We start from the raw sequence: 14564 nt of genomic DNA, 5'->3' as shown, positions 1-14564 counted from the left end.
AAAATTAGAACAATTCCACTGATATCAGTCTAGTCCCAAGGCATTATGGTGATGTAAACCAAGTGTGAAATTTCACAGGATGACTGGCTTACTGCCTGGCAGCAGGAAAAATCTGCTTCCTTGAAACATGCTTGCAGTGTGAGCATTGCCAGCTACTAATCACCCCTAATTACCCCAGGACACTAACAGAGCTCAAACTGCAGGCAAAGAAGTAATGGCTGAATGCAGATTATGTTGCAGAGCATAGTGGTGACATCATTTGAGCATCTTCCTGACAGTATCAAGAAACTGTTGTAAGAACCAGACTAATATGCCAGTTTTAAACCCCCAGCAGAGTATCCTAGAGATGAGACAGACTCCTGCACAGCCAGAGCACAACAGGTTTAGTAGCTGGGTCACAGTGACCTCTTGTACCATAAACTGAGAAGTTTTGCGCTATCATTTATACCACGGTACGGTGTAAGTACATTGGTAATGTATTTAACAGCAGTGAGAAGTGTGCCTTACTGTAAGAAAGTTCCCAAGGAACAAGGAAATACTTCTTCTCAACATGTGTCACTTTTTTCTACGGCAAAAGCTGTGAAAAAAGTTTCAACCCAGTCACCTGGCTTTCTCTTTGCTGTGCACAAAGCGGACTCTCCTCTCCTTCACATCCTTGCAGCTGAAGTGGTCGCTTTTGCCCAGCTGCACCTCCTCTCCATTCACCACCATCACTAGCCTGCCGTTGGAGGGACTGCTGCCAAGGTGGAACAAGAGCTCTCCTGTGTCACCATCCGGACCACACACACCCAGCAAGGAGAGGTCTAGGGGCTTTACCCCACCAATTCCTACTGTGAGGGTACGGTTGACATGGAAGCCCAAAGGATGCTTGCCGGCTAAAAAGAAAGAAAGGAAAAGTATTCCTGAGTGAACTGCAGCCATGGGCTGGGTTAGCGTCTCGCCTGTCACTGCCACCTTTTGGATACCAGGCTAGACCCTGTTCATTACCGACCTGGGTGGACAACCACCACCTCAAGACCTGCAATCCATCCCAATCCCCACGCTCATTTTGAGAGGCTTGGGCAAGTCACTTCCCATCTTCAGTTCCCCATCACGAAACTCAAAGCCAATGTACACTGGCCTATGCTGCAGACAGACTAGTAAATCCTCGCTTAGGACAAAGAAAAGAGAAGTACTACGGCGGTTTAGTAATGGATTTCCCCCCAGATATTTTTGAATTTGTTTTACATTGATGATAAATGACTGTGATTGGAAAGACGTGCCTCTGTACCTAACTAGGTTACCTCACTTAGAAAACGACGTACATGCACATTTTATGAAACAAAGAAGTCGGAATAAAACAGCTGCCAACTTTTAACAGTCAACACAAAACTGCACAAAACTGAATTCTAAAAATGCCACTGAATGAACGCTACTTCTGGCCTTCAAATCTGCTGGAAGCCTGCCAGCTCAGTTGTGCTATCACCAGAGACGCTCACCTTCTTCACACTCTCTGGTCCACGTGTTGCCATAGAAGCCCTGGCCACAGGCAGAAACACAAAGCTTGTTCTTCAGAAACGTGGTGCTGTCACAGAGGTGGCACAGGCTGTCACTGTCACACTCCAGGCATCCAGGAGGACAAGCTGAATCGGATGGAAAGCACAACCCCACTGAGACACTGAAAAAAACAGTGCAGCCACTGGTGTGTGGAGCTGTCCCCGGGGGTCGGAACCAAAACACCACCGCGATTTGTGTCTTACCTACCTGACAAAAATAATCAAAAAGAAGGGGCAAAAACTTGAGATAAAAGAGTTGTTAAGAAGTTCCTCCCTCATTTCACCCATTTCTACAGACTACAGAGAACCTGAGATGATCTTCTGAATGGAAGAAATGTGTTTTTAAGTAGCTGTTATACCAATTTGAAAAAAATGCTCCAAACGCACATTCAAGTACGACACAGATTGTTAACGCAGAAATACAACTGAGGCCTTTCTAAAAACGTGGGTTTAATACCTGTTTTTTTATATACAGTGTGTACACACATACCCACACACCAGCAGCCACCTACACTGAATCTCATTCCTCCTGAGTCAGGCACGTCTAAAACCAGATATAGCCAGTTATTGAGTTCTAAAATTGGCTGCATCACCTCAACAGCAAATTTAACACCGCATCCAAGCGCTTCCTCTTCACCCCAGCCTTGGTGAGAAAAAGCAGTGTACAGAACATCGACTACAACCCTGGTCCCTCTCTCCACCACATCACCCTCACCTTGCTTACCTGTGCACTTTCGCTGGGCACGGTCCGCATAATATCGCTTCCCGCATTTGCGAACACAGTGAGCCTCCAGGAGGAAAAATGGGGCTTCACAAAGGCTGCACTCATCTGGCTGGCGACACTGAAGGCAGTGTTGATCACACCCTAAAAGTCACACGTAAAGAATTCAGCTCAACACGGCTTTCAACTGCTTCCTACACCAGCTCTATTGCATGCGTGTGCTGGAGGGCAGCGGGAGATCTGGAGCTAGAGAGCGCCTCCTGAGCGCAAGATGTGCGCACAAATTGGAGACAAGCAGGGGAACACGCTGGCAGCAGCGATTAGAAGTAACGCTCAGAAAGAACTCACTCTGGCATGTGTCTGATTCCTTGTAGAAAGCTGCAGGGCACCGTTCCACACAAGCTCCTTCATGGAGAACGTAGCTCTCCATACACTGCAGGCAGTCGGTCCTCTGGGGACCTTTGCAAGCATTACAGCTCCAGTCACATTCTGGAAGGAAAGATAAGTCAATGCAGGGGCAGCTCTTTCCAGGGTACTCACTCTGTACAAGTGCTTAGCACTTGGAGTCTACAAGCTATGGGAATACAAGCCCCAGGGGCAGACAGCACAGTAAAAACTCTTAGAGAGATACTAAAAAAAAGAAAGCATGATTTGCACAACTCAAGATATGGGGTGGGTTTTTTTCCCCTCTTGGACTTAACATGCTCCAAGTACGTATAATATGATCAGGCTTGGATCTTGTCCAGCATTCAGATCTGCTAACACTGGCACAGTTTTGTTGCCCATAAAGCCTGACTCTATCCCACAAGTAGCAATGCTCCTTTTCTGTCAACACCAAGTTTGCTGCTCATTAGCAATTATCCACCCCGCTTCATCAGTCTCATGCTCTCAAATGACTCTGACCAAAAGAAAATGATACTGTTGTCCCTCACAGTCCAAATGTCCCTCTGGAAAGACCACTGGCCAGAAACACACTAGACCCAGCTGGTTTCAGATGTGTCTTCACGTGCCCTTGTGCCATCTCCCCTCCAGGGTTCAGCAGAGCCCCAACCATGAACGTGTGCCCAGCGTCTACTCAGGCTGCCAACACAACTATCCATTTCTTGGTGAAACTTCGAGGGTTCGTATCAGCAATGAAGGACAGGCACACTTGGCAGATGAGACAGACAAATGGGCAAGAGCAAGAGGGGTGGGAGACAAGGACTCACTGAGATGAGCTGAACTACCCCAGTCCATGCAGCATGCCCAAGGCAAAGCCAGGGCAAGAGTCTTGCCTCATTCCAGCAGCCTGAACACCAGACAGTGTCACCTCTGTGAAGAGCCGCAGTGCTACGGGCACAGACACTACTCAGTTAAGCTAGGTTCAGGCACTGAGAGAGCCAGCTAGGAAAGAATGCTGAACAACAAGTCATTTGTATTATAACCTGGTCTTAGTGGTGTTAGCTACAATAAAGCCACCTTATCCTCACTTATTTCCATTATGGAACACTCTCCTTGGGAGCTGTGGAAATCTTTCAAGTCATGTGTCTTTTAAATCGCTGCAAACTGTTGTTTCTGCAGTCATCCCGTGATGCAGTATTTAATAAGACAGAGAGAAGCAGTGAAGTATACAAGGCCCTATAAGCACTCTAAAAAAGATTTAGCCTGATAGGCTCACTCGTTATCCAGCTGACCCATGACTAAACGAATTGCTGGACCTGACCCTTGAAAAGTTTGCTGGCTCACTTACTAAATCATTTACAAGAGAAGGATTTGCAATAGTCTTGTTTCACTGAATGGCTGAAGTATGTCACAGCAGACTGTTGAAAAAGTGAAAAAACCTTGAACATAGTCTGTTGCTGAACAACTTCCCCCCCTCATACACACTTTTTAAAGCAGGCCACTGCTTTAAATACATTGTAATGTAACGGATTCTTAGCCAAGGCATGTGCAAATTTTTTTTTTTTTCTCTTTTCTTTAAATCAGCAGTGCATTTTTCACCTCTGCAAGTCTTGCTGGAAAAATCCAGATAATACTGCTGAGCACAGCTCTCGTACTGGCATTCGCCGAACAACAGGACCTTAGCTGGATCTCTGCAAGACGTACAGCCGGCAGCTGATTCACAGCTCAGGCACTGGCTGTTGCAAGCTATGGAAAGACAAAGAAAATAACTGTAATTACTGATGCACCAGACAACTCTACAAGTAAAAGTGGTATTATCCCGTAGCTCCGGCCTCTCCTCTTGTCCTCTTTGAGAGAAACCTGTGGAGACTTCAGAGTTTTTGCTTTTTACGATCCTTTTCACAGCCTCCAAAATGTAAAAAGCCTCCCTCCATTTCGAATAGACTGTTATGTCTCCTCATCCTGCTTCATTCAGGGTGAAACACTGACCTCGAATTCAAATCCCCAAGTAAGAGTTTTCCCTGTCTCTGTTCTTCTTATTTTCTTTAAGCAACCTGCATGACATGTGACTCCTGATTTAACTCATAAACACAGAAATCTGGAGACCACAGTAGACGGCTGCAATCCAGGTAGCAAATCTTGGTGGGACCAAAGGCCCATTTAATTTCACTTCATGTTCCCATCTTTTTATTTGCACAGTGTGAAATTTTGGAGCTGTAGGGAGCAAATAATTATGCTGGGAAAAAAATAATTCAGGGATTTACTAAATCTAGGATCAAAGTCCAGAGGCAGAATATTTCAACTCACCTCTTTGATGTCCAGGGACTAAGCTTCTCAGGAGGCTGTACTAACAGCCAAGCGTGCCCAGTGCTGATGTCAGAGCTCTTAGCTAATTCATAGCAGAAAATTTAATAGAAATGTGCTATGAAAAGCCAAAAAATATTTCCTAGCCCTTTGCCTATGCACTGCAAAGCTTGCTCCGATTCTGGTGAGACAAAACTTTAGAAAAATAACATGCAGAAAAGGGACTGCTAAATTCCCAGGCAACTACTCTTGAGTGTCACTAAATCCAGACAGAGTCAGAATCTTTGCCCAAGCTCAATTCTGCACTTAGGCTTAACCAGAAAAAAGCTCTGAAAACACAACCCCAAGTGGGGGCCAACCTCTGTTTAAACAATTTTCATTACCTCTAAGTGGTAGTTTTCCAGCACTGGGATAGTTTATACCTTTACGTGCTTCACTTGAAAAGGCACAAGTGACACTTGGAATGACAAAAATCCAATGCACCAACACACTTTGCCTTGAGCCTCCTGCCACAAGGATTACATACGCTTCTTAAAAAGCCATTTCCAAAAAGGAGATTAGTGTAGTTGAATTTGCTTGCAAAAGTCTGTTTGCATTTGAGCCACTGAACCAAATTCAGGAAAGATACAGTCCTCAGGAACACTCCGCTTCTACCATGATGTCTCGAGGGAGGAACTATCAATAGGAGAGGTTTCACTAATAAAGGGCATTTTAATTAGGAAGGGAGGTATTCTGGTGTAGTGAGCAATAAGAGAATCCATACTGCAGCAGAGAACAGTGAATATCTTGTAGAGCTTGCAGGAAACTAGCCAAGACAGTAAGAATCCCATGATTCCTTTTTTTATTTATTTATCTTTTTTATTCAATTCCTTTTTTCATTATTATTAAATAGCCTTTTTTTGTGCCAATGGAAGAATGGTACAAAGTCTTCCACCTATTTCTCTGAACTTATGCAAGGTGTCTCCATTACTGCTGGTAAGATGGAAATAATAGTTTCAGGAGAACCATATATTTCAGCAAAAGGCAGGTAAAGCTGACAGCCGTATCAGTTTCCTCCTATAGGACCTCATCAGTAAAGAAATTGGGTCTAGATAGGATGAGACTGATACCTATAGTCAGTGCAGTGCAACATTGTTATTTTATCATAAATCAGAAGAATTTAAATCAGGGTAATGTAGGACTTAACGAACCTGAGTGTTCAGGTTCACGGCAACGAAACCACTTAAGCATTCACTCATTTTTAGGTGTGTGCATTATAGTGGGTCAACTCAAGCAGGGTTTTTTCATACTTTTTACGTCTTTGCGCTGTATAATTTTGCATTTTGGAACATCACGCCCATAATTACGTGAGGAATAACCTAACTGATGTCAGAGCCAGACTGAACACTGAACAATAAAGGAAAAGAGAGGGCCTGAGAGATTCACAACGGATGGCAGGACTAGGATAAAACATTACTGGACTTAACACCAGATCAATTGTATCAGATCATTAGGAGGTAAAAAATACCACAGCTCAAGTCAGGGGCTATGCCTACCAAGCTGTACTTTATTTCTACGGAGGTTTTGCCTGTGGAAAAATGTCGCATAAATGCTACAGTCTTAATGCAGCTTCCATGGCAGGTACTGGCAGGTAGTACAGTGGGGAGGGGGTTTGCCTTAGTAAAAAATGATTAAAACTGGTCTAAACTTGTCAAATTTTCAAAAAGCTCAGAATCCACCAACACTTTTGGCCACTTCTCTATGTACCGCCTAGACAACGTCTCAAGGAAGCCTACACAAACTCTCCTGCAGATTCTTACTATGGGACTTAAAGCCTCTCGTCTTTGAGGGTGGTAACAAAACTGCAACTGTGTTCAAATTTAAACCACGCTGTAGGCTCTGTTTCTAAGGCAGCTAATCACCTCTGTCAACTCACATTGAATTTTCAGTCGCTTGAAATCTTTCTTTTCCTGGCAAGAGAAACAGTAAGCACAGGAACAAGAAAAGACATGTCGGTGAATATAATGGGGAAAGGAGAGATGGCTTGGAGAGAGACACTCACGTTTGCAGGTCTGCCTGTCATCCCTGTAGTATCCTGGGGAACAGACTGGCACACACATGCTGGTGTGAGAGAGAACCAGGCTGGTGTTGCAGGAAGAGCAGGAAAAAGGACCCCCGCCGGTGCAGGTCCTACAGGAGGGGTGACACCCTGCAGGGACAGCAAGAACAAGTGTTTCTGTTCAAGGAAAAGCAGATCTTTGAGCACAGCTGCACAAGGTTCAGCAGAAGCACTCTCAGAGCCTGGGCATGGTGATATTGAGTACCAGAAGTCCCCACTGAGTCTAAGCCCTTACTGGTGCACAGAGCTCAGGAGCCAACCCAGCCTGTGATGGATGGATTAAACAGGTTTTTTTGTGTTCTGTGTGCCATGCACGCTAGCTTTCTCCCCTCCTCTCCTTTCTCTCTTTTTACCCATTCCTCTTCTCTTCAACCTTCCCTTCCACTTAAGAACAACCCTGCAGGATCCAGCCAAGACCTCTCTGTCAGAGAAGAGTAAGAACAGAGCAAGCAGGTATCAGTACCTTCCTCTCATGCTTTCTCTCAACTATTACCACATCAGGCCCTCCCGAGCCTGATGTGCTTTGTCTGTTTAGAATCCCCCCCACAGGAACCACTAAGTGCTCTTCTGACAGCTCCACAGCTCCCCGAAGTTTTACATCCATCCCTTTGGCAGGAGCTGCACAGCTGCTACTTCTTGCAAAAGGCAACTCCAAGAGAACAGTCAAACCTCCACGTGCCCTCTCTCCATTTCACTCATTACTTTGCAGGCCTCCATCACATCGCTCTCCTCCTAAGGTCTCCTGGCTTTCCTGCTGGCACACTGTGGTCTACTCAGCTGCTCGCTGTGCAGAAGCCTTTCACTCCCCACCTTCAGTCCCGCTGCCCTTCCCTTCTGAGATGGGCAGCACTGCTCACAGCACGCAGCTCCTTTAGACAGTGGCAGAATGAATTCTTCTGTTCCTCTTTCCTCTTGCGCTAGCGCCTAATGTTTGATGTGTTTTTTTCAGCCTTGCTGAACACTGGGATGCTTTTTAAACGGGCTGATTGATCATTGCTGCAAGGTCACGGCAAGGATGCCATCATTCTGTAGGTGAGGTTAGAAGTGGGTATCCCCCTGTGCATCATTACATTGGCCTACACCAAACTTACTACCTCCTGCTTTACTGCCCAGAGAGTCTTACAAGATCCTTCTGCAATTCTTCACAGCCAGCAATCCCACCAACTGCCTCGAGTAAGGAAGTACAACACTATCTTTTTCCTTCCCTGCATTTTTGAAGAGATATTTTTATGCTACCCCTCTTGTTTTCTTTCCCTATTTCCTTTCCATCCCTTTGTCTCCCACTTCTTGTGCTTAGTCTGAGTGAAGAGATTTAAAATACCACAGTGGATGAGGCCAATGTAGCCTATTAATTTCTCCAAAGGGGGTATATACTCACAAAATTATTAGTCTATTTTTTTTCTTGATAGGCCTTTATCTAAAGATTGATGCCATCATTACACCCATCAGGCCAAATTAATCATTAGTGAAAGTGGGCAAAGAAATCAGAGAAGCGACTGCATTACGCTGTGCTGGAGATCTTCAAAGCTAGAACAAAATGTAATATGAGCTTTGACACAGTCTGAATAATGCAAAGCTTCTTTTAAATGAAACCTTTATACCAAAGGGAAGAAATGTTATCCCTAGGCTTAGATTTCCAGGAAGGCAAAATATCTCTCTCAGGGGTCTTTCCAATTAAATGACACAGAGTATGTTTCATACTTCTCTGAGATTTCGTTTGTCAAAAACAGGTAAACACAGCCCCAGGAGTGCTTGAGAGAACCTTTGAAACATTAACCAACAATTGTTAGACTGGATCAGGAAATGCCATTTCCTGCAAAAGGAGCATCCACATATTAAATGCTTACATCTTAAAATAAACTGCAATACCCTTTGCTCAGTGTAAGACGCATTGGGCTTTAACGTGTCGCTGTTGGCCACATAACAAAAGCAACCTACTCCCTTCTAGAGTCCAAGAAATACAAAGCAGCTCAAACAATGATCAGAATACGAAACCACATCAACAACAAAAACTGGAGGAGATCCAGGGATGGGTGAAGGCACAGAAGGCTGGAGAATAAAACGTGCCATCAGTGCAGCTTCACCCACGCAGCTGGAGCGCCGCATCTCTCGTGCCAGCCTAAGGCTGAGCGAAAATGGCTTTTTGATTTAGAAGCTGCCCTCAGTGATTGCCTTTTGGACCATTACTGTAGCAAGACAAGTCTCAATGAGAGGCCTTAGCTCGGATGATGTTCCATCTCAGCTTGCAAACTTCCTGAGATGTTGCTACCAGCTCGAGTTCTGCCTTCTGTGAGCCGAAGTTGCATGGCCCTTCAAAGCACACATCCAGAAAGTATTTGCAAGTGTTAGCATCCCAGAACCGTGCTGGTACCACACAAATTGGAGACTTGGTAATAGGCACATGAAAAGCCTCTTAAGTTATTCTTTCTTGTGCTTAAAAATCACATCTGTTCCTCGGAGTGATCTGAGGGTAGCTACCCTACACAGAACACAGTATACTGTCATCCTATTCTCTGCGCCCACACCTTCGACAGATGGGATTTACCAGAGGGAAAGAGAAAAACTCACCTTCATCTCTCCCTCACAAGCATACTGCTGTGTCTGGTACTCATTACACTTACTAATTGTATTGAAACAGTGGGCTAGGGCCTCGTAGCCTCAGCATGTGCTCAGGAGAGTACAGCACTGTCTGCCTCGAAGAACTCACGGCCTGAAAGCAGACACAGATTATAGGGAGCAAGCAGAGTGCTCCCAGCCAGAGGGCAGAGTTATTAGCCAGGAAGGACATCTCTAGCTCCCAGTGCAGTGTCCTGCCAGCTGGACAGAGCTCCTCTGTTAAGCAGGAGCCATGTCATGGAACTTCTCACAGGGATCCACGCGGTCCCTTGCAGCTACTTGAGGCATCTGTAGAGACTACTCACTTTTGCAGGCACCATTCTCCGCGTAGTACCCCACTGGACAGTCAGGAGTGCAGTGATCCCCCAGGAGCAAGTGACGGGCGTTCTGGCACTTCAGACAGATGCTGCCGCTGTCCCACAGGTTGGCCACACACTGATGGCACAAAGGGTGGCAGTCTAAAGGGAGCAGGGAATAACGGACACTGTGATCACAGATGGACCAAGCAGAGCTGCTAAGGGGAAACACGTTGCTGAGAACTGAAGGAACACATCAGGGGCCTAACTTTCAGAGCCCCTCCCTGCTGACTGGTTGCACAAGGGCTGGGATCAGGTGCTAAACACTGCACTGCCAGATGCCTGCATGAGAGATGACCAGAACCCAGCGCATTCAAGGAGCATTCCTTTCCTATTGCCCCCATTCCCACCTCGTGCTCTTCCTGAGCATCACGTTTTCACTTTTCCTCAGCCATCTCTCCTGTCCCATTCAAGCGTCCTCTTTCCCATCCTCGAGTGAGCTTTGTCCAAAGCCATTTCAAAGCTCTCTGCTTTCCCCAAATCTTTCTCTGATTTTAGGTGCTTCTGCTGACAGGTTTATCTTTACCAAACTATGCTGGCAGCCGTAGGCATTCACCTCCCTCTGCTCCCACAGTAGAGAAACGAAGACCACAACCTGTACAGTTGTATGACCTTCTCCCGTAGTTCTTACTGTTCAGATTTTCCCACACAAACGAGACATCCATACCCTGAAGAGGCCACTGCAGACCTCAAAGCCAAGCCAAGAGCAGCATTTAGAGTTGCATGACAGTGCCTCAATACTTTTTCCTTTTTTACCTTTTTCCCCAGCAGCATACAAGCTTGTGTCTCCTGACCTCTGCCTGAACTTAGGTGCTTCAAAAGGTTTTACAACAAGTCTTTTGTGTGCACAACAGAGCACTGTAAGGCAACCTGGAAGCCAAATTAATCCTCATTATGGTAATTCAGAAAATTAAAAAGGAAATGACGACTGTCTTGAAAGAAATGTAATAATGAGACTTGATTTGAGTACCTGGCCTCTTGTCAGATTTTTGCTGAAGGTTCAACTTTCTGTCTTTTGTTTCTTGTGACATCATTACTACAGATTGTCAGGCAATCTAATTTTACAAGCTGAAGACAGGCTCACATCGGAGTCCGGGGGAATTCTGCACCCATACCTGCAAGAACGTAACAGTGACTGGAGTCTAACACCAGCCTGCCTTCTGCTGTATGTTCCACACAGAGGATTCCTACCAAACCGTGGCGGAAAAGCACAGATGCTACTCAGAAAAGAATGCAATTCTGACTGCATACAGGGATTCGAGGACCTTAAAGCACTGTCACTTTCACCTCCCGATTTTACAGAGTATATAATCTATCTCATTTCTGCCCAAACCCCTCATCTTTGCAGGCGGGAAATTAACAGCCAGAGGGGAGGTAAAGGTATGCGAGAAGAAAACATTATGCTTAAGATAGTGACCGTGTAGGTTCTCAATCCATCACTGGCAGGACAGTGGTAAGAAAAGCAAAGCAGAACACGAGGTCATGCTCCCAAACTCGGTGACCAACCTCCAAACCTCCTTAGAGGGGTTACAGCTTACAGCGGTTATCGTACTGCAGCTTCTGACTGCACAGGAGAACTCAATACCCAAGGCACCACCCCATCAATCTTCACAAAGACCCCAAACCTGTGCTGACATCAGACCTGCCGTCTACCTGTAGACTCACTGAAGCCCGAAAGGATCGCGCGCAGCTCATTGCAGAGAGCAAGGACTAAGATAGCATCCAAAAGGCCCTGAGCACCACACGTAATTTGTATGCACAGGGCTGGAGGTGGGGCTGAAGAGTTTTATGCACTTATATTCAATAAAATGAACATAAATGAACTTAGATTCAATAAAATGAACATAAGTCCAATTAGTTTCTCATGCTTCCATGTTTACCTGGCAGTATGTCTACGCCCCTTACTGTTAAAATAATACTTCTCCAGTTTAATCTCTTGCCAGAGCCACTGATCTTTAATAGAGGGCTTTGGCTAGATATAGAAAATAACCATACTCACTGTGTATGGTCAGTAGGTTTTATAAATGGCACAGAAATAAGACAGAGACAACTTAGGGTGTCCAAATAGCCAGTATCTATTCTGAATAACTCGACTCTACTAAACTAACCTTTAAAAAGCTAAGTATCTACAAAGCTAGGTGCTGTTGCAGGACAGTTTTGTCTGCTACTATGTATCGAAAGAGCTCTTTTTCTCAGACACTGTTTTAGGATAAATCAGTCCCATCTCTCTCTTGTTCCTGTGCAACCCTGGAGATCAAAGAGCACACACCACCAAATAAAAAATCAGAACTGATGCTCATGGTGAATGTGAGGGATAGTGAGGAACTAGTGAGAGAGTAAAGGAAGGACTGAAGTTCTTTGCTTTGGAAAAGATTATTTAAATTTTTCTCAGCAGGCTCCCTTTGAAGCGAGGACTAACAGAAGCAGAGAGTTTTCTTTATGCTTCCCAGTAGCACCGCACAGCTGTATTTGTTTCCTGCTTCTGCCTTCTCCCTGTGAATCCTCACTCCAGCTCAGCTAGCAGGCAAGTTACTGCCTGCAGGCTCTGGGTTTTCAGAGGCTTCACACCCCATGTTTGTTGCAGGTCAGTGCAACACAGTTCCTTAACTCCCTAGGCCTTCTTCCAGTACCCAGAGGGGATTCGTCATGGCAGCACGCCACCACCTTGCTTGTAGTCCCAGTGCCTCCCTCCTCACCTTTTTGAGACTACTGGCTTGCCTTCCGCTGTCCAAACAACACTTTTTCCAGCTACCCTTTCTGCTGGCTCTAACTTCCTCCTTGTCAAATCACCTCCATGCAAAAAAACCTCACCCAACAAACCACCTTACCTATTCCTGATCTTCCTATAAAGCAACTCTTATTGCAAAGTGTAATAGAATTACTTACACAGATTTCCATTTCCAGAGTTACTTTACTTCCATGCCCTCTTTAGCTTTCTCTTAGCAAGCAAAGAAAACAAAGAAAATAGTGCCCTTCCTATAGGGAAAGTATCTATTATATATTGTTCCCTTGCCTGTCAAGACAAAGAAGGCTGTTTGGGGAGACAAAATCATCTCTAAAGCGTTTGTGTATGCTCATAAAGGAAACCAGAGGCATTTCTACCTCTCAGTTCCACCATTTGCTAGGCAATCAACCACTTGTACTGTTTAAATAGACCTCCCCTCTTAAAGGCACTTTAGAAAAGAATTTCTTGATGTAAGTTTCCTACTATACTCTAAGGTAAAGTATGAGGTTTACAACAGAGCACTACTTTAAATCAGTCCTTAAAACCATCATGCAATTTACAGGCATGTCAGTATGCAAATGTTCTTTAGCACCTTACAGTAAATCCAGGAAGAAAATCAGTACGGTTGGTTCAGACAGACACCTAGCACTGACCAGGATTTTTGGTTTGATTTGGTTGTTGGAGGGGGGGGGGCAGGGGGGTTGCCTCTCCTTCGAAAGACCTGCAAGGGAATTTGTCACACAAACAAGCCAGGTGAGCTCCTGGTGAAGCGCGACCACGTTTGCAGGGATCTGCCAGCATCTGCTGAAAAGGGTGGGCGCTTCTTTCTCTAGGCAGCGGAAGGTGGGAATCCGGCTGGATGATGCCTGGCACAAATGAGCCCAGACCAAAGTAGGGAAATCTTCCATTTTCCTCCTCTGACAGCTCAGCTGTTAATCCCGTAGGAGGTTGCACACCACTGACTAAGTGGAGCTAAGCCCCCAATTCCCCTCTCGCTCTGCTCAGCGAAACTCCAGCTCTTTGTGATGATATCAATGTCTCTCTAAGAGTACAGCAACAGCTCATTAATTTTACAAGGAGCTGAATGTATTTCTTGTTGTCAGAGTGTCCCTTCTGGAATTTTAATAGCAAGGCAGAAAAGCTTGTTCCAGGCATCATCCTGAGCTCTTTTGATTTACCTTTGAACAGTTTTGTAACTGCACACAGCCTAAGAAAGCAAGGGTCCGAGCAGCTGAACATGAGGATTGGGAGTTCCTTTCCAAGGAAGATGCAGCTGGAAGCTAAGAGAGAACCTTAGGGAATATTACATCAGCGGGTGTTTTGAGTTTCATTTCATGCCAGCTGCCCTTGCTACTAATTCTGGTAGGTAGTCCTTTGCATCCTTTTACACCTTAGCTGAGCACCCAGCAGAACTCAGTCTGTGAATTCCTTCCCTTATCCATCACATTTTTCTAATTGCCCTTCCACCAAGTCAGGAAAAGATCAAGGAGGAAAGATCAATGAGGAAACCTCAAGACAGGCATATGATTTATTCAAATCAGAAAAGTAAGGGCAGGGTTTTATAAGCAGGACAATGGTTTTCGTGACAGTGCTATTTTTCAGACTGGTGACTGCAATGTTGACTGAAGCTGAAGTCATCTTGGTTAAGATGCAGAGAGAAATCAGAGTGCTTTCAGGCTGGGAAAAGAAACACACACACAGAGAAGCCCTGAGACTCAACAGGGGACTGCTAAAGCCACAAACACGTTCCTGTACATACATTTCAGCTATTAAATAAAATTAATCAACTGAGTGAGTACTCTCGAAGAAGACTGGCACAAATTCAGCA

The 14564-nt window shown here is 45.2% G+C and overlaps 1 protein-coding gene across 1 annotated transcript in view; it reads right to left on the bottom strand.

Annotated features, from left to right (window-relative positions):
* Positions 1-14564, bottom strand: part of FRAS1 (Fraser extracellular matrix complex subunit 1) — a 172862-nt gene that overhangs the window by 60709 nt on the left and 97589 nt on the right. Inside the window, exons 20-26 of the mRNA XM_042796609.1 lie at positions 9961-10113; positions 6983-7129; positions 4237-4383; positions 2605-2745; positions 2260-2400; positions 1479-1622; positions 605-875 (exon numbers count right to left, since the gene is read on the bottom strand). Of these exons, the coding sequence (XP_042652543.1) occupies positions 605-875; positions 1479-1622; positions 2260-2400; positions 2605-2745; positions 4237-4383; positions 6983-7129; positions 9961-10113 (1144 nt within the window). The remainder of the gene's footprint in view (positions 1-604; positions 876-1478; positions 1623-2259; positions 2401-2604; positions 2746-4236; positions 4384-6982; positions 7130-9960; positions 10114-14564) is intronic.

Source organism: Tyto alba, unplaced genomic scaffold (assembly GCF_018691265.1).
Source record: "Tyto alba isolate M040663 unplaced genomic scaffold, T.alba_DEE_v4.0 Super-Scaffold_23, whole genome shotgun sequence".
Classification (NCBI taxonomy): domain Eukaryota; kingdom Metazoa; phylum Chordata; class Aves; order Strigiformes; family Tytonidae; genus Tyto; species Tyto alba.
Note: the sequence above shows the minus strand (reverse complement) of the source record. Positions and strands in the feature narration are given on the sequence as shown.